The sequence below is a fragment of the Cherax quadricarinatus genome, chromosome 35 (assembly GCF_038502225.1).
Source record: "Cherax quadricarinatus isolate ZL_2023a chromosome 35, ASM3850222v1, whole genome shotgun sequence".
NCBI classification, from domain to species: Eukaryota; Metazoa; Arthropoda; class Malacostraca; order Decapoda; family Parastacidae; genus Cherax; species Cherax quadricarinatus.
Genome location: NC_091326.1, coordinates 1,321,689 through 1,345,394, shown reverse-complemented (window position 1 = coordinate 1,345,394; position 23,706 = coordinate 1,321,689). Strand labels below are relative to the sequence as shown.

The 23,706-nt window shown below is 37.2% G+C and overlaps 2 protein-coding genes across 12 annotated transcripts in view; one reads left to right on the top strand and one right to left on the bottom strand.

The window, feature by feature from the left end:
- Nucleotides 1-955: 955 nt before the first annotated feature.
- On the bottom strand, nt 956-15,360 carry IFT57 (intraflagellar transport 57). 10 transcript variants are annotated; one of them, XM_070091278.1, is made up of 9 exons: nt 15,314-15,360; nt 13,678-13,888; nt 11,727-11,889; nt 10,807-10,925; nt 8,981-9,155; nt 8,767-8,875; nt 7,844-8,040; nt 7,291-7,435; nt 962-5,120 (listed from the first exon to the last, which is right to left on the bottom strand). In XM_070091278.1, the coding sequence occupies exons 2-9, from the start codon at nt 13,842-13,844 to the stop codon at nt 4,942-4,944; spliced, it is 1,254 nt and encodes a 417-aa protein (XP_069947379.1). In that variant the 5' UTR covers nt 13,845-13,888; nt 15,314-15,360; the 3' UTR covers nt 962-4,941. The 10 variants fall into 10 exon arrangements, with proteins under 10 accessions (XP_069947385.1, XP_069947382.1, XP_069947381.1 ...); XM_053785686.2 differs by having other exon boundaries at nt 15,258-15,342; XM_070091284.1 differs by lacking the exon at nt 13,678-13,888 and having other exon boundaries at nt 956-5,120; nt 11,696-11,889; nt 15,314-15,335.
- LOC128695186 (coiled-coil domain-containing protein 39) overlaps nt 13,996-23,706 on the top strand; it is a 32,823-nt gene continuing 23,112 nt past the window's right edge. Inside the window, exons 1-8 of one of the 2 annotated variants that reach the window (XM_053785684.2) lie at nt 13,996-14,986; nt 17,159-17,389; nt 17,757-18,062; nt 18,600-18,821; nt 19,245-19,436; nt 19,670-19,885; nt 20,708-20,923; nt 22,173-22,340. In XM_053785684.2, coding sequence (XP_053641659.1) covers nt 17,183-17,389; nt 17,757-18,062; nt 18,600-18,821; nt 19,245-19,436; nt 19,670-19,885; nt 20,708-20,923; nt 22,173-22,340 — 1,527 coding nt within the window. In that variant the 5' untranslated portion in view covers nt 13,996-14,986; nt 17,159-17,182. Of the gene's footprint in view, nt 14,987-15,534; nt 15,565-17,158; nt 17,390-17,756; nt 18,063-18,599; nt 18,822-19,244; nt 19,437-19,669; nt 19,886-20,707; nt 20,924-22,172; nt 22,341-23,706 lie in introns of those variants that run through there. The other variant, XM_053785685.2, reaches the window with a different exon arrangement.

Here is a 23,706-nt window from a genome sequence, read left to right as displayed (position 1 = left end):
ATCTCTCCCTCCTGCGTTCCAGGGAATACAGGTTTAGAAACCTCAAGCGCTCCCAGTAATTGAGGTGTTTTATCTCCGTTATGCGCGCCGTGAAAGTTCTCTGTACATTTTCTAGGTCGGCAATTTCACCTGCCTTGAAAGGTGCTGTTAGAGTGCAGCAATATTCCAGCCTAGATAGAACAAGTGACCTGAAGAGTGTCATCATGGGCTTGGCCTCCCTAGTTTTGAAGGTTCTCATTATCCATCCTGTCATTTTTCTAGCAGATGCGATTGATACAATGTTATGGTCCTTGAAGGTGAGATCCTCCGACATAATCACTCCCAGGTCTTTGACGTTGGTGTTTCGCTCTATTTTGTGGCCAGAATTTGTTTTGTACTCTGATGAAGATTTAATTTCCTCATGTTTACCATATCTGAGTAATTGAAATTTCTCATCGTTGAACTTCATATTGTTTTCTGCAGCCCACTGAAAGATTTGGTTGATGTCCGCCTGGAGCCTTGCAGTGTCTGCAATGGAAGACACTGTCATGCAGATTCGGGTGTCATCTGCAAAGGAAGACACAGTGCTGTGGCTGACATCCTTGTCTATGTCGGATATGAGGATGAGGAACAAGATGGGAGCTAGTACTGTGCCTTGTGGAACAGAGCTTTTCACCGTAGCTGCCTCGGACTTTACTCTGTTGACGACTACTCTCTGTGTTCTGTTAGTGAGGAAATTATAGATCCATCGACCGACTTTTCCTGTTATTCCTTTAGCGCGCATTTTGTGCGCTATTACGCCATGGTCACACTTGTCGAAGGCTTTTGCAAAGTCTGTATATATTACATCTGCATTCTTTTTGTCTTCTAGTGCATTTAGGACCTTGTCGTAGTGATCCAGTAGTTGAGACAGACAGGAGCGACCTGTTCTAAACCCATGTTGCCCTGGGTTGTGTAACTGATGGGTTTCTAGATGGGTGGTGATCTTGCTTCTTAGGACCCTTTCAAAGATTTTTATGATATGGGATGTTAGTGCTATTGGTCTACATTCTCCTTCTGGGTACTCTTCTTGGCTAACATATCAACTTTATCATGAAGAAGTAATCCAATGTGTGATGGGATCCATAGCAATTGTACATTAATTCCTTTGTCCCTGATTTTTGAGTATCTATACCTGGCTTCTCCAATGAGCATGTTGTTGGAGTCATTATATGAGTCAAGAGCCTTCAATGATGACATAGAATCAGTAATGCTGATAGAGTCAAGCTCAGTGTCATAGGTTAGCTTTAGATACAGCACCTGGGGAAATGGGAAAATGAGCTCGCTCCAAGGAATAGGAGAACAGGTTGTTTCTTGGATCAAGAGCCTCTCACCAGCATAAAGGAACCTCAATTGAGAGTTAGCCTTCAATCCTTATCCAAACTAAGGGATATTTAGCACCATAACTGAGGTGGCCATTATGCAGCCATCCTCTGCATCTTACCAATCTAGCAAATAAATGATTTTACTTGTATCCTTGATATCTAGAGTCCTACTTCATTCACTCTGCCGGTCGCCAGTGTCTCAAGAATTTCTGAATCTCTCACTCATACTGCTGGATCCAATACAGTTTAAGACCTGCAACAGTCAACTTGTGACCATGTCCTACCTTGGAAAACACATTCTGTAACTGATTAATTTCCTTAACCCGTAAACGGTCCAAGCAGATCTACGTTCACATGTGTAGTGCTACAAAAGTAGATCTACGTTTTTTTTACACATTTTCAAATATAACAAAAAAAAGTAGATCAAAGTTTTTTTACACATTTTCAAATGTAAAAAAACAAAAAGATCTACTTTTTTGACATACTACTTTCAAATGTTGAAAAAAAGTATATATACGTTTGGACCGTTTACGGGTTAATAGAGCAAACTGGGTGCGATCGAGTAACTTAGTTTCCATAAGTTGTACTACACAGTCCTTCTCAGATGACAATCAAACAGGACCTCTTACAATGGTTATGTATTAAATTGGCTATAATTGATTCTAACAATTTCCCTACTTTTGATGTCAGGCTTATTTGGTGGTAATTTGATGGGGTTGACTTATCCCTTGATTTAAAGATAAAGAATTACATTAGCCATCTTCCACATCTCAGGCAAAACACCAGTTTGGATTGATGTGTTAAAGAGGCATGTTAGTAGCTGACTAAGTTCCCACTTGCACTCTTGAAATCAGGATTCGCACTTGTTCATTTTCTTGCATGTCACATCCCTGCTCCTCTCAAGGGAGGTTCCTTGATGCTGGTGAGGGGATCTTGATCTAGGGAATTAGATCTGTGCTCTGGTTCCCTGAATTGAGTCTGAATGCCCTCCATCTCCCCCCCCCCCCCACATGCACTGTATAATCCTACGGGTTTAGCACTCCCCCATGATTATAATTATAATAATATCCGTGCTAACTAATTCAGCTAGATTCTGATCTGTGGGTACATACAAGATTTTAAAATCTGGGTAAATGAAGATTTGTTATTCTTGACCCAATGCAGGGCCTCCTTGAAATCTGACCAAACATGCGGGGTAATAACATACCAGTCGTTCAACATTTCCTTTACATAGTTTCCCATCCTTATCCCAATAACAGTGTAGTCAACTCCAACTCTGGGGTTCAACACATGCTTGGCTGGTGACTAGGTTCAATATCTGTATGGACATCTTTGCAGGTACCTGATAATCTCTCATAATCTCACTCTACCATGCCTTGCAACTTCAGATTATTTGTTGCCCACTCTCTCAATGGCATGTCAGCTGAATATGTCAATTTATTAGATTCCTGATGGTACCCATAAATAGTATTTGTTATAATCAAAACTAAGTGCCAAACCCACAAGGGTCATATAGTTCTGCAGGGTTTGATACGCTAAAGAAGAAATATGAGAAGAACAGCAACCAGTGAGGGTTAGTAGTGTGTTAGTATGACAGTGGGGAATGCTAAAGGGAAAATATAATTTAAGTTAACATAATAAGCCAGTTGGTGACAAACAGTCAGAGGAAGTTTGTGTCAAGGTGCGGCATATCCATTAATAGCCTCTCAGTTGAGAGGCAAATCTTTAATAAGGCTACAGGTCAGGTCTTTAATAAGGCTACAATAAACCTGTAGAGGTCATACATTTATTTTAACAAGTGGAAAAGTACCTCTGGAACAGGAGGCCATCAGATTTGATCCAAGGAAGGAAAGGAAGGTTCAAATTCTTTAGATCAGGAGTCCTTCAAAGTTATCATGACACCCACTCTTGAAAGGTTCTTACTCACAGCTATTTTATTTGGCTTTAAACTTGTGGGTTATTAAGGGTGCTGTTAACCTGTACTTCACTTTGTAGTAAACATTTTGATAAGTATCTCTTGATGTGTATACATTGACAGAAACAGTGTATGTATACATGGAGGGGTATTTATCTAAGTATGTATAGATACACTTAAAGTTTACTTTAATCCTCATAGCTCCATATTTAGGATTAAAATATTCTTGATTGGTACTGATAGGGTTACATGCAGTCTTAGTGACTTTTGTGTTGCCAATATGGTTTAAACCCAAGTAACCATCCTATAATTCATAACCCAGTAGTAACATGTGATTTGCAACCAAAGGATATATGTATATTCAATCGTGGGTAAGGGGAAGACAGGCAAATATTGTAACACTTGCTGCTCCTGTTCAGCTAGCAGTGAATAGGTGTTACCTGACTGTTGTGGGTCACATCTTGAGAAACTGGGTCACTAACATGAGATGATATAATCTACATTATTAAGGAAATTAGCAGACTTTAGTGCAAACAAGATCAAGTGATGAGTATTAGTGTGTGGTACAGGAGCTATGTTCTCTGAGAAACAAGGTGATAGGTGTGTTTCCTAGGTGAAAAAAAATGGCAGTACTATTCATTAACTATCAATTCTGATACAGTATTTGCCATTCTGAATACATTTTACTATAATTTACTGTAACATAATACCTTCATAGTTGTAAATGGTATAGTGATACTGATCAACTGTGGAAAAGGACACTTGGGTACAGTTCAGGACATTCTTTAAAGGAATCATTATGACATGAGTGGCTTCATTAGTCTTAATACCCTCATTGCTTAGTCCTAGTTTGTCTACCCAAAATGCTGTGCTAACTCAAATTTGTTTGAATGTGTACATGAATAAACTGTAAACTCATGTCTTGTAATAACTACATTGAAATGGGGTTGTAGAAGAAGTAAATGCTAGGGTGTTGGGGAGAAGGGTGGAATTAAATTAGTACAGTATATGGAGAATCAAATACAAAATAGGAGTTGACAGTTACTTTTTGCTGATGATACAGTACTTTTGGGAGATTCTAAAGAAAAGTTGCCAAGGTTAGTGGATGAGTTTGGGAGGGTGTGTGAAGGTAGAAAGTTAAAAGTGAACATAGATAGAAGTAAGGTGATGAGGGTATCAAGTGATTTAGATAAAAATTTGATTTCACATCGGAGGGAGGGAATATGGAAGAATTAGTGATACCATATCTATTCATCAAACACAGATTAAGTTCATCTCTTGTAAATTATGAGTATCTTGTTATAAAAGGTGACTAAAATGCCATGGGCAATGATAAAGATACCCTTTTGCAATCATCAGAAGAAGAAATCTCTAAGTAAATTGCATGTACTGTATCCTGATGAACAAGATCAGTTACCCCATTCCTGGAATTAATAGTAAGGAAAAACAAAGGATGTATATTTTCTTTTTTTTTTTTGTGGGGGGGGAGGGGGCATCCCTGCTTTAACAGGAAAGTCCCAAAGTTAAAGGCAATTATTAAGAACAAATAAAATTTTCAATAACATGATGACTTGAAATATTCAAAAAGTTGTGCCCACAATACATGTACAATAGAAAATATCCAGCATTTATTTATTAGAAAATACTTGGAATATGTGCACACTGAAAGTAGATATACAACCACTAGAAAAGGCCCATATCCATATTGTTGTAGACAGGGGCATTCATGTCCCGCTGCATGTTGGACTTGTGCTTGAGTTTAGCCTGCAGCAGCTTCTGTTCCACTACTCCTATTCGAACATCCATGGCTGTGATCTCCTGCCGCACTCGTGTCAGTGCTTTACGAATGTTCACCAGAGGAGCTGGGGAAATAACCAACAATTCATTGCATAATTCAAATTCTGTATAATGCAGAAAAATGAAACCGAGAATTTCTTTATTCCTAGTTACATACTATATATGCTTGTGTTCAAAAACTCTTATAAAAACAACAGTTTATCACCAGATACACAATACATAGTATGAAATTAGTATGCTATACCACAAATTTCGAAATTTCATTTAAGATATGTTTTACAACATGTTTAAGTAAAACTGGAATATAGAACTACACTATGTTATCCTCACTAATTTTTTTTTTTTCAGCAAGTTGGCCATCTCCCACCGAGGCAGGGTGACCCAAAAAAGAAAGAAAATCCCCAAAAAGAAAATACTTTCATCATCATTCAACACTTTCACCACACTCACACATTGTCACTGTTTTTGCAGAGGTGCTCAGAATACAACAGTTTAGAAGCATATACAGTGGACCCCCGCATAACGATCACCTCCAAATGCGACCAATTATGTAAGTGTATTTATGTAAGTGCATTTGTAAGTGTATGTTTGGGGGTCTGAAATTGACTAATCTACTTCACAATATTCCTTATGGGAAAAAATTCGGTCAGTACTGGCACCTGAACATACTACTGGAATGAAAAAAGTTCGTTAACCGGGGGTCCACTGTATGTATAAAGATACACAACATATCCCTCCAAACTGCCAATATACAACAGTATTATGATGTCCTCACCAAATATACAACTGTATTATGATGCCCTCACCAAATATATGCACTATGGTGTCATCTAGTGATTTTTTTTTTTAACAAGTCGGCCGTCTCCCACCGAGCCAGGGTGACCCGAAAAGAAAGAAAATCCCCAAAAAGAAAGAAAATCCCCCAAAAGAAAACACTTTCATCATCATTCAACACTTTCACCTCACTCACACATAATCACTGTTTTTGCAGAGGTGCTCAGAACACAACAGTTTAGAAGCATATACGCAAAAAGATACACAACATATCCCTCCAAACTGCCAATATCCCGAACCCCTCCTTTAGAGTACAGGCATTGTACTTCCCATTTCCAGGACTCAAGTCCGCCTATATAAAAATAACTGGTTTTCCTGAATCCCTTCACTAAATATTACCCCTGCTCACACTCCAACAGATCGTCAGGTCCCAAATAGTATTCATCTCCATTCACTCCTATAGAACACGCTCACGCATGCCTGCTGGAAGTCCAAGCCCCTCATCCACAAAGCCTCCCTTACCCCTTCCTTCCAACCTTTTTGAGGACGACCCCTACCCCGCCTTCCTTCCCCTACAGATTTAAATGCTCTCCATGTCATTCTACTTTGATCCATTCTCTCTAAATGACCAAACCACCTCAATAACCCCTCTTCACCCTCCACACCTCCTAATTTCCACACTCCGAATTTTCTGCATAATATTTACACCACACATTGCCCTTAGACAGGACATCTCCACTGCCTCCAACCGCCTCCTCGCTGCTGCATTCACAACCCAAGCTTCACACCCATATAAGAGTGTTGGTACTACTATACTTTCATACATAAAATAGAAAAATTTCAGAAATGTTCAAAAATTTATTCTGGTTAACAAATAAGAATTACCAAGAAAGGCTGAAAATACTGAAAATATGCTTGTTAACAGAAAAAAAAAAAAAGGTTTGACACATGTATAGTAAAGGAATCTTCAGCTTGCATGGATTCTAAACAACAATAATAACAATGATAATAATTTGGGATTCTGTTATTTTTGAGTGTTTGTTCTTTCAAGAATTTCACAAGCACGTGCACACTAAGCCATAAAGTCTCCCCACTGGAAGGAGAATAAATTTAGGTCATCTATATTATTTCCATTATTGAAATACAGGTATTAAGAGCAGCCATTGGTGAGAGATAGGTATTCAGGGAACCTATAATCTCTCCATTGGGTAGGGATAGGTATTCAACACTTAGTTTCCCCATCTAATCAGTAATTTAAAGAATTAAATATAGGTAACAGAATATCTATAATTCAGCTTAAGTCAAGAAAGTCATTTGCTGACATAGGTTTCTTGATTGAGGCCATAATACATAGATTTTTTTTTTTACTTGTGTTTCATTTTTCAGTCCAAGTGGTTTCCCACCTTTCATACATGTAGAGTTATTTCTACAGTGTTAAACAAACAATGCAAGCTTACTTACTGCCATCAGTCATGCTGGAGCCCCTCTCTTCCATCTCATGCTTAACTCTGTCCAGTTCATCAGATATCTGTGCCAATTCATGAGATTTTTCCACAAGTTTTGTAGACACTAGGCGATACTGTTCTCGACTCTCTGCTGCTACATTCTGGCCATTGATAAATACAACAAAATCATAGTACTGGATATACAAAATTGGATGGAGGAGTGAAGCAACAATATGAGATGAATGGTCATAGTAAATGGAAAAAATGTATGAAGGTGGAGGCATGATAGACAAAAAACAGTGCAAGGAAAATTTACAGGCAAACATGAAGGAATGTTAATGGAAAAAGATTTCATAACTGAGAAAGATGAAATAGAACAGGGAATATTTAGACAGAACTTCTTGGAGACTTGTGTCTATAGTATGCAGAAAGGAGCAAGTATTTAGCAACAAATGATGTACTCTGCGTGCAATTCTTTCTTTCTTCTGTAACTTCCAACAAATCATTATGTATAAGACTTTGTGCAGTAACACTAAAGGGTCATTCACTGTTTAAGCTATATCACAAACCTGGAGGTTCCGATATTCCAACAACAGTGGCTCCAGCTGGCTATTTAAATATTTTTCTCGAGAACCAATTTTTTCAAGACTACGAGAAATTTCAGAGTGTAGAGCATCAAGCTGCTTCTGAGTAAAGTTGAACGTGTCATTTATCTTAGCTTTATGTTCATGCATCTGTTCAATATGAGATCGCCAGTCCCGGTTATCTGTTAAAAATAAACACAGGTAAATATGATTGAAATATGATTGAGTCCTGGAAATGGGAAGTACAATGCCTGCACTTTAAAGGAGGGGTTTGGGATATTGGCAGTTTGGAGGGATATGTTGTGTATCTTTATATGTGTATGCTTCTAGACTGTTGTATTCTGAGCACCTCTGCAAAAACAGTGATAATGTGCGAGTGTGGTGAAAGTGTTGAATGATGATGAAAGTATTTTCTTTTTGGGGATTTTCTTTCTTTTTTGGGTCACCCTGCCTCGGTGGGAGACGGCCGACTTGTTGAAAAAAAAAAAAAAAAAAATATGATTGGCCCTTACCTTTCTGGAAACAGGAATTCTGTGAAGGGTAAGTGACTGTGGGGTTGCACCTCAAACTTCCTGATGTATTGAAATAGGAAACTGAGGTTAAACACTCCTTAGCTACCTTGAAAGCAATTGGAAATTACTCCTGCTTGTTAAATTTAGATTCTTGTTGGCATACACTTCTAAGATAATCTTGTCTCATTAACTCTGACTTTTATAATTTGGAAATACTGTAATTAAATTACACATTAAGAGCCCTTACAAAGACTTCAATAAAATATGTTCAATATAATTCTAGTAAGAAAGTAATGGAAAATGCTGAAATACAGATAATTATTATTTTATAACCAGAACATCATTAATACGAATAAAAAATAAAGAAAAACTAATACAAGTACTTAGTAGGCGTACCTGATCTTATGGTAACTTTCAACTGAGGAAGAACACGCTCCAGTTCCAGTCTCCACTCTTCAGATGTAGTAGTAGAATGTAGAATATCATCAGGCCAAGCTTCCCCATTCTGTGATAATGTATTGTTTTATTAGTTTTATCCTTAACAGAGCTAGAGCTTGATTTATATTAACACAGCTAGACGAGTAAACACACACCTGACTTATCTATGTACCTTCTGTTTTGTCAAGTCTTTAAGATCATCCATATGAAGGATATTTTCTTCTTCATCATCATCATTATCATCGTATTCATTCATCATTTCTTCCTCTACTTTGTCAAGAGTTAATTCTGCTTCATCTTCCACTTCACCTTCATCACCTCCAGTGTCTTCAGCAGGATATATGGGCCTAAACAGTGCAGTGGTATCAATTATTACATCAGTCACTACACTTAAGATATTTTTCTTAAACAGCATTAATTTAGAGTAAATCTTCCTAATCATCTAGACTTTAATGAACTTCTCATATGTATTTAAAAAATAGAGAAATATTATCATGTGCGGTTATTATAGATTTAGCCGGACTTGAGTCCTGGAAATGGGAAGTACAATGCCTACACTTTAAAGGAGGGGTCTGGGATATTGACAGTTTGGAGAAACTTCTAAACTGTCGTATCTAAGCGCCTCTGCAAAGACAGTGATTATGTATGAGTGAGGTGAAAGTGTTGAATGATGATGAAAGTATTTTTTGGGGGTGGATTTTCTTTCTTTTTGGGTCACCTTGCCTCAGTGGGAGATGGCCGATTTGTTAAAAAAAAAAAAAAAAGCATATAGAACAATCAAGAATGTGCTTTTTACAGTTTTTTTTTAGCACATCAGCTTTTCCCATCAAGGTAGGATGACCCAAAGAAGAAAACACATTCATTATCACTTATTCAACAGCAATTTTTCCAGAATTATGCATAGACATCACATTTCCAGTGGCCCTCTGAACTGCAATATCCCCACACACCTTTCAGAGTGGAAGACTGTGCTTCCCACCTCAAGAACTAAGCCCAGCTAACAATATTCTCTAACTTCATAGATGTTACTTTGCTTACACTCTGACAGCATGTCTAATGTCAAAAAACCACTTGTTTCCTTTCACTCTGATCTAATTTGTTGGATGCTGAAGTCCTTACCATACAAAACTGCAGTGTATATATACAATTATTATTTTGATGAATACAAGACTTTTCACAGCTAGCTAACATTTATCATAAAAAGTTACTCCTGTTAGTGGTATGGAACAGAAATGGTACTGGCCATCTCCCACCAAGGAAGAGTGACCTGGAAAAGAAACACTTTCACCATAATTCACACTATCACAGTCTTGCCAGAGCCACACAGATACAACAGTTTAGATGTCACTCTAAACAGCAAATATCCCAATCATTTAAATGAAAAACTAAAATAATGAAGACAAATAATTTATGACTTCAGAAAGTGTTTACTCATTCGTTCTGAATGAATAAATAATGAATAACTAGAAAGGCCAATATAACTTAATTATGAACAAACTTTATTAACCAATCTTGATTTGGTCAATCTTGATGTAGTCAATCACATTAATTTGTGCTCACAGTCTTACAGATATAAGGATGCTGAGTAGATAAGATGTTGCATAGGGTTCCTTAGCACAACAGAAAGGACTATTAGATAGTCATTGTTTTTAAGGTATAAACTGAACCATAAATTTTTGCTATTGTATCATTTGTACTTTTTTCTTGTCCTAAAACAAACTGGAAAGGGATAAGAATACTGTACTGCATTCTGTTATGAATTTATACATTCAATTGGTTTAAAGTCATTGATATTAGGTGAGTCTCCACTTCTGCTGACTGGTGTAACTTAGCTAGCTGAAGTATATTTGTGAACATTTTTGTTTCCATAAATTTGCTAAGCAAGATAACATCAAATAACAGATAGAAGCTATAGAGTATTAATGGAAATTATAAAGAAAAACAGATATTCAGTAGAGTCTACACAATTACATAACAAACAGAAAAAGTTTTACTTACTTTTTCCACATAAAATTAGATTGCTTGAGTGCAAAATCTGCAAGGCGGTCAAGAACAAAGATGGCATGTTCACCATGGCCAGTCTTTAACTTGCTGGGTGGGAAGTCAAATGTAACACCCTGAAGTAATAAGAAACAAATGCTTATTTCCACAAATATGCAATGAATTATTCAATATATTAACAGCTCTAATCATACAAAAGCTTGGCATAATGTCACCATAATGATAAGAGGAGGATATGAGCCAAGCAAGTGGTATTAATGTCCACTCCACTCTTAAGCTAGACTATAAAGTGAATCACATGCCAGGAGCAACTGGTGACATAGATGAAGCTTCTCCTTTGCTAGGCTTCATAAAGTCTGGAACCAATCAAGATTGTAGAGGTCTAACTGGAGCAATAAAAATGGTACTACTGTACTACTCTCTATAGGAACCAGGGAAAAGGGGCATGGAAGCTGGAACATTGTACATTTATTGACATTGCTACAGATGTTGTTACTGATATCTTTTCCATTTGATTCATACAATTTTTATTTTTGGGTACCCACTGGTTATAATACACAGTACCTACTACTATAACAAGCAACAGCCACTTGTTTTCCCTATTGATAGTGTTAGAAAACCTCTCTTATTAATTCTTTTTATACAGTATTATAATCTCATATGTGGTTAAATGTTTTTTGAAATGCAGACACCATACTACTGCTGCATATTCCAATTTTTTCTAACATGTTGTGAGAATTTAATTTAGCATTCCCCCAGTCATACATACCTGCAAAAAAAATAAACAATTACAAATTTATTATTATATGTCACCTTTACACACGTTTTTGTATTTTTCTTGTAATAACAGAGAAGCTAAATACATAATAATACATAGTTCACACACCATAATAATACATAATACACAGTTCACACACCAACTGTCTAAGGTGGTCGAGTATGCTAGAGATAGTTGAATTAGGGTCGTCATATTCCTGAGGTTGCTCCATGTGTCTCCCGGACTTACGAATCAACCATGCACTCAGTGATGTAAACAGATAGAACTGCTCTCCAGGGTTAGTAGCCACAGCAAAATAGTGTCTGGAACACACATATATTAACTACAGTAAAATATTTTTGAGTACTGTAGAAGGGGATGAATATGCTACTCAGCTCCTCCACTGAAATTACAGCAATATTAAAATACACAAGAGTGACACCAATTAATGCTTTCTTTTGGTTACCCTGTCTTGGTGGGAATAGGTAATAAGATTTTTTTTACCTTAATTGCTATCTCCCACTAAGATGGACCCAAAGAAGAAAATACGTTCACCATCATTCATTCAACTGCTGTCCTTCCAAAAGAATGCCAATATTACAATTTAGATTACCCTCCAACAACAGGATCCCCACCCCTCCTTCAGAGTGCAGGCACTCTCCTTGCCTAGGACTCATGTCCAGCTAACTAGTTTCCTTGAATTCCTTCATAAAAGTTATTGCTCACACTTCAACAGCATGCTGAACCTTACTCTCTGCTTAAAACCTCTTAACTGCTTACAGTAACCTACCTCCTATTTTTCAAATTTGCAACAACTGCCACATGGCTATTCTGTCCACCCTATCATATGCCTTTTCTAAATTCATAAAAGCAACAGGACAGTTCTTTACTCTTTTCAAAGTATTTAAATGCCTCAATGTAAACATTTGATCTATACATCCCTAACCCTTTCTAAATCCTCTCTTTTATCCCCTTTTCCCTCACAGAAAAAGTCATAATATTTTTACATTTTATGATTACTTTCAGCAGTTTTATACATCACAAATTCATACAAAAGGGCAGTGCACATATGCAATGAATCCTCAGCCATACCCCGGCCGGGATTGAACCCACTGGAGTTTTGAGACTCTCTGACCGTGGGTTCACTCCCGGCCGGGGGTATGGTTTGTTTGCAATCGTGTCATTACGATTTCGTGAGTCAATCCTCAGCCTTGAGTTGTCAGTATTCAAAGTTTCTTTCAACTGGCATCCAGATGCTAACAAGGGCTAATATTTGGAAAAACATGGTGAGAGAACATGAGTAGTGAGCAGAAAACAGCAAATATTACACCTGATGTATTATGTAAGAGGAACAAATAGGAACATAAAACCTTAGTCTTGGTTTTATTTCTTTAGATGCTCTCCTATCCCAGTATAGTGTGCTGTAATATTAATGATTTAATCTTCAGAATGCACGTAGCCTGACCTGACCTTGGCTGTCTCCTCACCTTTCTGATCTGACCTAACTTATTAACCTGAATTAATTTCTTTCCCTTTTCATTCACTTATGACTTGATATTGGGTCAGGATGACCCAAAATTTAATTTTACTTTTGCCTCCTATTTGTGGGTTAGTCTTTTACAGTATACTATATAAGTACAGTACATATGGTGCTCATGGTTTGGTTGATAGCATCTTCAGTTCACACACTGAGGGCTCTGGGAATCGATACCGGCAAAGGGGAAACGGGCATGTTTCCTTATACCTGCTGCCCCTGTTCACCTAGAAGTAGGTACTTGAGTGTTAGATGACTGTTGTAGGTTGCATCCTTTGAAACAAAATTAACTTAAGTTGCTCAAAATGCTCTCAATAACCAGGGGCTTTCAATATAGTATGCCAATGATGTCAGCTAGGTCTGTAATACAATGTAGTTGTATTATGTATTTATAGAAATAAAGATTATTATTATTTTTTATTATTATTACATGTATTATTATTATTACATGTATTATTATTATTATTACATGTATTATTATTATTATTACATGTATTATTATTATTATTAGATACTCTGAAATGTATATGCAGTATGTTATACAGGATAAAATAAAAGATACCAGTATCGTAGTTACCTGTTCAAAGGTTTCATTCTAAGTTCCATGAGGAAATCTTTATCATAATTCAAAAGTTTGAGTTTATCTAGCAAATCATCCATGACAACAAATGGCATATATGCTAGACCTGGCCCTCCATCCAGCTCCTCAGTTTCCTCTTCAGCCGGGCCTCGACGAGCACTCATACTTCTTTATCTTGGTAGTACTGAGGTGATACAAATCACACCTACTGTCAAAAAGATTATTATTATTTTATTATTATTATCACACTGGCCGATTCCCACCAAGGCAGGGTGGCCCGAAAAAGAAAAACTTTCACCATCATTCACTCCATCACTGTCTTGCCAGAAGGGTGCTTTACACTACAGTTTTTAAACTGCAACATTATTATTATTATTATTATTATTATTATTATTATTATTATTATTATTATTATATTCAAGGGGAGATTCTAAACTGAAAATAGCCACACACTGTCTGGAATGGGAGGTAATCAGGTTAGATCCACAGAAGGGCATGGCACCTCCAATTCCTTGGTTCAAAAAACCTTGACCATTATCTTGTGAAAGTGTTAAATCCAGAAAGATTGTGCAGAGCCTGGGGAATAGGAGTTTATTACTATTACTGTTATATTCATGGGGGAGCATTAATCCTGCAGGAGTTATATAGCAGCATGGGAATGGAAGGCAATTAGATTTGATCCAGAGAAAGCAAAAGACTCGGCAGACGATGCAACATCCCCCCAATGAAAAGCAGGGGTGTTACTAGCACGTTAAGAGACAATACAATAAGTGTCAGGGGCCCGAGACTGTTCAACTGCCTCCCAGCAAACATAAGGGGGATTACCAATAGACCCCTGACTGTCTTCAAGCTGGCACTGGACAAGCACCTAAAGTTGGTACCTGACCAGCCGGGCTGTGGCTCGTACGTTGGTTTGCGTGCAGCCAGCAGTAACAGCCTGGTTGATCAGGCTCTGATCCACCAGGAGGCCTGGTCACAGACCGGGCCGTGGGGGCGTTGACCCCCAGAACTCTCTCCAGGTAAACTCCAGGATAGCTTCAATTCTTTAAGTCAAGAGCCCTTCATCAGTATCAAGGTACCTTCCTTAAAGGACAGGAAACGAGAGGTAATCAAGATTCATTCAAGGAAGGGAAGGACAGCTACAATTATTATTATTATAATCAAGGGGAAGAGCTAAACCCGTAGGATTATACAGCGCCTGGGAGGGATGTGGAAGGCATTCAGGCTTAATTCGGGGAACTGGAGCACAGATCCAATTCCCTAAATCAAGAGCCCCTGACCAACATCAAGGAACCTTCCCTGAGGGGTAAATATTATTGATACATGTTAAACTATGTGTCATAATTGTACTTATGTATACCTGTACCTAAGTAAACTTCCTGTTGCTACTGTTATTATAATCAAAAGTAAGCGCTAAACCCACAAGGCTTAAGGATCCCCAATGGAAATAAGTCACTTTGACTCTTATTTTGGGTTATCCTGCTAGATAATTTACACATATGCTGCTATGTATAATAATCTATATAATTGTATATATGTATAACTGAATAAACTTAGTTAAGAACTGACTGTCTTACTATTATTAGAATAAAAAAAGAAGCGCTAAACCACAAGGGCTATACAGCTGTCTTACTGTTGTTGTTGTTAGTGTTTTGGTTGTCATGGTAACCACTAAACTTCATACCACAGGCTCAAAACTATTTTAAAAATTATTATCAATTACTTGATTAAATTAAAATATATGAGCACTGTAATATTAAACCTTTAAACTTGTATTAATTACATTTTTACCACCTGATTATAAAAGCTTAAAACATGCTTTATCAATTAATTTTTGTCTCTGTGGAAGAAAAGTTTATAACCTCAAGTATTTCTGAGTTTGAGGTGAGATAAGACAAATAATAATTAATATAGACACTTAGAGATGTATTATTATTATAGATAACAACGTCTGCTTTTATCTCTTATCTCAGAGTAACTTTTTTGAGTAATTTTAAAGTTTAAATAATAAGATATTACAAGAACCATAATGGAAATAACTAATTTTGATTTTGAGTTATCCTGATATAGGTAATTTACATATATGTTGAATGATAGCTCTTGGCCTTTCGTGTTGCAATCAACACATCATCAGGAGCTTGCAATGCTGCACCCCTCAGGGAAGGTTCCTTGATGTTGGTGAGGGGCTCTTGATTTAGGGAATTGGATCTGTGCTCCAGTTCCCCGAATTAAGCCTGAATGCCTTCCACATCCCCAGGCGCTGTATAATCCTACGGGTTTAGCGCTCCCCTTTGATTATAATAATAATAATAATAATTGCAATTTTGCAGGAAAGAGGAAGGTGTCTAAGGAAACAGGATCACAGGATCACAAGGAGCGCCTTTTCTGCAACATTGCAAGCTCCTGATGATGTTGATTGCAACACGAAAGGCCTAGAGCTATCATTCAACTCCCCCTGTAGTTGTTTTGCATCTTAAATTGCTTGTTCGCGTTATTTGCATAATAAATTACTATGTATGATAATTTGTGTAACTGTATTTATGTGTACCTAAATAAACTTACTTGAGAAGCTGTATCTTGACTCATCTGTCTTATCTTAATGTTATTATCAACACTACCACCTTGCTTTTACATTAATGTTTCTTAACATCTTTCAACCTGTTATCATCCTTCTATGTCTAACTTAACCTCTCAAAGGATGGTCCTTTATGCCAGTGAAGGCTCTTGGTCTAAGGATTTGGAGACATCCTCCTCCCTAATGGAAATAAGTCACTTTGACTATTTTTGGGGGATATCCTGCTGCTAAATTTACTCTGTATGATAATTGTACTTAAGTTTACCTGTTCCTAAATAAACTTATACTTCCTTAGATCAAACCTGGTTAATCCCATTCCTCTGGAAAGAATTTTATTTTATGAATGTTTTATACAAATTTTCCCTTCCTCTTTCTCCTTTACCTTCTCTGTATATTCCCTGCTGTCTTTCTCCCCTATTTCTTTTTTTTTTTGTGGTTGAGTTGGTAGCTGTCTCAGCTGAACGAGGATTTAGGGTTCGAATCCCAGCAACGTTGAGCATATTCCTTACATCTGCTGTCCCTCTTCACCTAGCAATAAGTAGGTACCTGGATGTTAGTTGCCTGGTGAGGGTTGCATCCTGGGGGAGAGGATTAAGAATACCCAGTGGAGCTAAACTAGACAGTCCTCGAGGATGCATTGACTTTACTGATGGATGAAGATATACCTGGAGAGGGTTTCAGGGGTCAACGCCCCTGAGGCCCAGTCTGTGACCAGGCCTCACGGTGGATCAGGGCCTGATCAACCAGGCTGTTACTGTTGGCTGCATGCAACCTGATGTTCAGTATCTTGTAATAATGTATTATTTTTTACAATATATGTAAATTTCAAATACAGTAGTCGGATTTTGTTGTATGCTTCACTGTTGTGAAGCATGTGATAACTGTGGTCATTTATTCTGCCAGGTTGCACCAAGGAAGGCTGAGACTATGGAAGCAGCCTTAGAGAAAGTTCTTTCTAATCCTGGCCTGGGGCTCCTGCTGCTGGATGATGTTAACCGTGGCCTGGCAGAGGATGTGGAGCAATTGCGGCAGGAGGTCTCGCATGTGAAAGAAACTTGGAAATCGCAAAGCGAAGCTCACAAGCGGAATACCGAATATGTCTCTGATATGACGCAGATGCTGGATAATATACAGGTAGCTAACCACCTGTATAGTTTAGTATGTATACATATTTTAGAGTACAGTAATTAAATATTCCTTGCATTTTACTGAAGGAATTGTGTGTTCTTTCATGACCACTAGATATAGTACTATACGTATATTTTTAACAGCTGTTTTGTATGACTTTTGCTGTAATTCTTGACTGTTATCTAGGAACTGCCATTGAAGGTGGGAAGGATGGAGAGATTGCTCAGATACTGGTGAAGTGTTTTTGATCCAAGGAATTTAAGTTATCTTTCCCTTTCTTGGGTCAAAACTGATTACCCAGGTACTCTATAACCCCAGTAGGTTTAGTTCTTCCTCATTATTAAAATAATTCTCAGAAGTTTTATTGTTTCAGAAATTAGTGCTTGCTCACCGTCATGACATAGAACTGGAAAGTAAACAAGAGAAAGCAACAAGTAGTGAGGCAGAAGGTACTGTACGACAGTGCAGGAAGAAGCATAATGATTTAGCTAATATCCAAGAAGCCTCCGAACTGCTAGAAACCCATGTAACTCAGCGGCACAGAGAACTTGAAGATTTACAAAAGAATTTGACAGGGGACTCCAGTTTGCTAAAGGAATTACTGGATCATTTAGCAGAAGCTGACAGTGATAACTTACTGCTGTTGCAGTATTCTGCACATGATGCTTCAAAAATTAAGGTACACTGTACCCTCCAGTAATATTCAAATTGTATTATATTATTTTAAATAAAAAATTATGCTTATATAGGACCTCTAATAAATCAGTTACTACTTATAAATTTTTACTTCTTAAATCACCATTTAATAGCTAAGAGCAGAAATGGAAAAAAATAATAGAAGAAATTACCATTAACAATGAACTTGTGATATCTACTTAAGATTCCTTGCACTTTCTGGAAGCTGTGGGAACAGTATGTGGTGTCTAAGGCCATGTCGGTTATCAAGAATTTGAGTACTTTATGTATTTATGGATAAATAATGATTGCATATCAAATATTTAGATGATATGTATTTCTTCCTTATCTTCCTTGTAAAAAAACACTGGGATAGCATTGCCCCTTTCTCCTTGTTAAGTAGTTTGTAAGTAATAGTTTCATCCTGCCTGAAATGCTTCACATAACAAGGAACTTTACAAAGAATGCACAGAAATACAGTCCCTGAGCTGAAGCAGTGTCCTGTAATTTTTAGAAATAAAGTTTTATTTGACTTTGGCAGGAACTTAGTGTTGCTCTTGAGCGTCTAAGTGGTGAAGTAGCAGCCAGTGAAGCAGAATTATCTAGTGCTCAGGCAGAAGCAGTAGCAGCACAGACAGCCTTGGATCAACTTGGAACAGCATTCTTACAGGCAGCTGCAACTCGTGATCACCTCCTGGCCCAGTGGGAGATCACCCTCAGTCACATCTGTCAGAAAGCTAATGAACAGACTAACTGTATAGAGGTTAGTTTGCTTATTATAATATGATACATCTGTGTACTTGTGCACTTGAAAATTAGGAATATTTCCTATAGGCTGGCTACTTAGTATTCAAGGCTTTTTTATAGTTATAAGACAGTTTTAACAGTAGTACTGTATACTTATATTGTAGAACATAACATATAGCACAATTCTCCAAATATTCAGTTCCTTCAGGGATGGTGCCTTGATGCTAGTGAAAGGCTCTTGATTCAAGGAATTAGAGCTACCCTTCCTTTACTGGATCAAACCTGATTACCTCCCATTCCCAGGTGCTGTATGATGCCTACAAGTTAAGCATTCTCCCACGAGTATAATAATATTTAATTTAATAGTCAGCCATTCCCATTGTATTATGTTGTATAGACTGTCCATTTACAATTGTAATGTTGAAGAATCTTATTTCAGGATTCACTAGCAGTGCAACAGAAGATTGGTCTTCTAAAAGGAGAGTTAGAGCAAGAGAATCAAATACTGAAGCAAGTCCAAAATTCACGACGAGAAGTGATAGAAAACACTCGAGGTGTAGAGGAGGATGGAACATGGGTTAAAGATCAGTATCAAACTGTTGCCTCAACCAGAGAAAAGATTGAATCCCAGGTAGTAATTTTTTGTTACTTTGATATTACAGTACATTCACAGTTCCTGTAAATTATAATATCATCCCTATTTCATAACTGATTTGAGTGGGGGACCACAGTGTGTTAAGATGGATATCTTCACTTGATGAATATGTGTGCTGTTTTAAATGTCAATCCAGAGTGATTGATTAACATTTATAAGATTGAAATTCCTGTTATAAAATTATTTATTGTTTGTTTTGTGCTTGACAGTTATGGGCTCTTCAGAATGCTTTCAGTAAAATCAATAAAGAAATTGAGACCTTAACTCTTCAACTGTCTGAGCAAATAGAATTTCGAGAAGAGAAAGAAGCCTCTCTTGCTAGCTTAGAGCAGAAATGCAAAAAATCAGAGGAGAAATTGACCATTAACACTGAACTTGTGATATCTACTGAAGATTCCTTGCACTCTCTGGAAGCTATGGTAAAGGTAAGTATTGTCCAGGGTCATGTTGGTCAACAAGAACTCAAACATTTCATATATTCGTTTACATAAAGAAGTATTGCAAACTAAATATTAAGGTGATATGCAATTCTCCCTTTTCTGCCTTATTTTTCGTAATATCAGTAAAAACACTGAGAGGGTGTTGCTTCCTTTTTCTCTTATTTTCCTTATACCGTACTGGACCATATGCTTACTGGTATACTAGCAGGGTAGTCCTCTGCAGTTATGCTTGTTTGCTTGCTTGCTGTTGCCTATGTGTATTCATGCATCCTTCAAGAGTGGTAATTTCATACTAGTAAAGAGCTCTTGATTTAAGGAATTGGCACTATCCTTTCCTTCTTCAGCACAAGCTGCCTGGTTACCTTCAGTTTCTCCTTGAGCTATATGACCCTTTAAGAATTTAGTACTTCACCTTGAATATAATAATACAGTGGACCCCCGTTTTACGATATTATTTCATTCCAGAAGTATGTTCAGGCGCCAGTACTGAATGAATTTGTTCCCATAAGGAATGTTGTGAATTAGATTAGTCCATTTCAGACCCCCAAACATACACATACAAATGCACTTACATAAATACACTTACATAATTGGTCACATTGGGAGCTGATCGTAAAGCGGGGGTCCACTTTATTAGTGAATGAACAGGCTTGTATCAGTAGAGATGTACAAATGTGCTCTGAAACTTAATGGCAGAATGAGATGTTTGATGAGATGGATTAACACATTTTTATAAGTTTTTTGGTTATTCAAATATACTCTAATGCTATGCATGGTGTCACTATATACACGTATTTTATTTTGCAGGAAGCTGAGGGTTTGGTTAAGAGCTTAACAAAACAGAAGGAGAGGGTGATGGAGGCTGAGTTGCATCATAAGAAAGCTCTGATGATGTGGCAGCAACAAGAGGCTGCAGTAAAAGGAGAGATCATGGCTTTGCTTTCAACAAAGTCTCGGAACTTAACCTACATAAAAGAACTGGATAGCAGGGCTGTGAAACAAAAAGAAGTTCTGCATGATCAGGTACAATATTTTGTATGAATACACTTTGGTATGGTAATGTATATTTACTTTTTGAATTAGAAAGAAAATCCAGCATGATATTGTACATATATTCTGTCTAAATATTAGTGCAGTAATTTGTACATTAATTATTATTTATAATTACCCATATATTTTTTTTAATTTACCATTGGTTGTAACACTTATATCTTTCTATTGTAATCCATTCCATTTTCTATTACTGTAAAGATTAATATTTTCTTATCCTCTTGGCAGCTCTTTCTTACTCCAGTAAGTTCTACTACATATTTGCTGTCCATTATTTCTTACCTCAGGTTGTGCCTAATTCTTCTAATTTTAATACAGTTCTTTTACTCTTTGTAATAATAACAATGTTGCATTTCTATTAGCTCCAATTGAATCAGTAAATCATTCTCCAGAAAAAGCTCATTGCTTTACTGAGACTATTAGTACTGATACTTCATGCCACAATAAGATCAGTATTGCCTTTTTTAACACACCAGCTGTCTTCCACTGAGATGCAGGACTCAAAAATGAAAATGCATTGACTATCATTCAGTAGCTGTCATGACATCACATTGAAAATGGCCCACCTTCAGTGTGTAGGTACTGTATTTCCCCACTTTCAGGACTCAAGTCTGGCTAATTAAATTCCCTGAATTCCTTCATAAATGTTACTGTGCTCATGCTCCAGCAGCACATCAAGCCACGCAAACCACACTTCTCCATTCACTTTGATCTAAAATATTGACACAACTTGCTGAATGTTTAAGCCTGTAGCACTCAAAACCTTCTTTACCTCCTCCCTAAAACCCTTCCTGAGATGACCCCTATCCTTACTTCCATTCTAGGACTCAAGTCTAGCTAATCTCTCACACCTCCATGACTCAAGTCCTGCTAATCTCTGCATAATATTCACATCACACATTACTCTCAAATAGAACATCTCCACTACCTCCAGCCTTTTTCTTACTGCAATGTTTAAAACCCATGTCTCACACCCATGTAAAAGTGTTGATACTAATGTATTCTGGTACATTCCCATTTTTTGCCTCTGTTCTGTGGTTCATCTCATGTTTCATAAACCCTTCTGCTGACTTGTCCATACCCAAATGGTATCTAAATACATTCACTTCCTCTTTACTCCCTTCCTCCAGTCTGTTATTACTAATATTACTATGTTATGTAGTTTCCAGAAAGCATTAAACACTGCTAGTTATTTAAAACATTGGTTTGCATTTCACTGTAGGAGTTAAACATCCAGCAGCTTCGCCGACAGATCCATGATCTGACCCACGATGGAAATAACAATGCTGTCAGTGTAGACCAGCAGAAGCATTTGGAACATTTAAGTCTGCGACTTCAGGAGGTTTCTACTACAATTAAGATACTTTCAAAGCAACTTATAATTATGAAGGTTAGTGTCTAAATTTAGACAATTTTTCTTAAACAAAAACATGGTAATTCTATATTGCACTATTATCATGGTTAGAAAATATTGTTTTATTAGCACTGTATGTTAAGGTGGTAGTAGTAGTAGTGGTGGTGGTGGTGGTGGTGGGTGTTCACCGCTACCCTCCCCTCCACACTTAATACAGCAACTCAGTGTCCAGTGTTGACTAGTTTAATGTTGTACAAAGTATGTTTCTTTTAAACCTTTCAAACCAATCTTTATTAATAAAAAAATTGTGGAATAATCCCCTTCTTATTCATTATGTAAGTCACTATTACAAATATCTTAGTAGTTGCTGTATGACCCCTGTGGATTTGTTGCTGTCCTCATGATGGTATACAATACCAAAAAGTTGAAGAATAAGACATATGTGCAATTCTTGTGCATCTTCATTGCTGGAGGGTAAGGTGATGTCACAAGTGATCATGGCCCACTTGTGGAAGTAGATTATGCTAAACATTTCTTTACTAAAGGAGTTGCAGAAGTTTGATACAGCAAGACCAAGATACCTTGGTCTTGCTGTATCAAACAAGCATCATATTATGCTTGTTTGATGGTATACAATATGTACAGAGGCGTCGCTAGAGTTGATGTCACCCGGGGCGGAATCTTTGGTGTCACCACCATGAAATCCCAGGGCGGGGGATAGGGGTAGTAAACTCCAGTTACATCACTGCTGCATGACCAGTGACTAATGTTTAGCAATGAGAACGTTTGAAGGCCATAAACCGAACTTTATTAATGATAAAATAAATAATCATAGTAACATTGAGGAAACATAAACTCAAATACCACTTTGAGTACAGGCAATAGATCCTACATTTATTCATCTTCAACAATAAAAAAAAAAAAAACTTGAGCACAGGTAACATCTCAATGAATCTGATATTTCATTTCTTTGCCTTCAATCTTGCAAAATCATCTATCACATCATCAAAATCAATGTTTTTCCTTATATAGGTCTATTTGTACTCTGTAATCCTATAATAGGCTATATAGCAATGAAAGATTTTTCTCTTAGGTTGCTGCAGCATGGTTTTGGTCACTAGTGTTACCTTCTTTAGAGGCTCTATGGTGTCACCCCCCCACATCCCCCCTTCCTTACGACGCCCCTGAATATGTACCATGTATGTGCAACACTTGGGTTTCAAAATCACAGAATGGGTTGGGCTCTAACCCATGACAATGAAGATGCCTAAATGTTGCACGTATGTTTTAGTCTTTAATTTGCTATGTCTCCTTTCCTCCTATCAGTAAATGGCACTTATTATGTTTTCAGTCTTTTGAAATTTTTTTTTAGCTCTGGGAGCTAGATGATGAGTAAGCAATT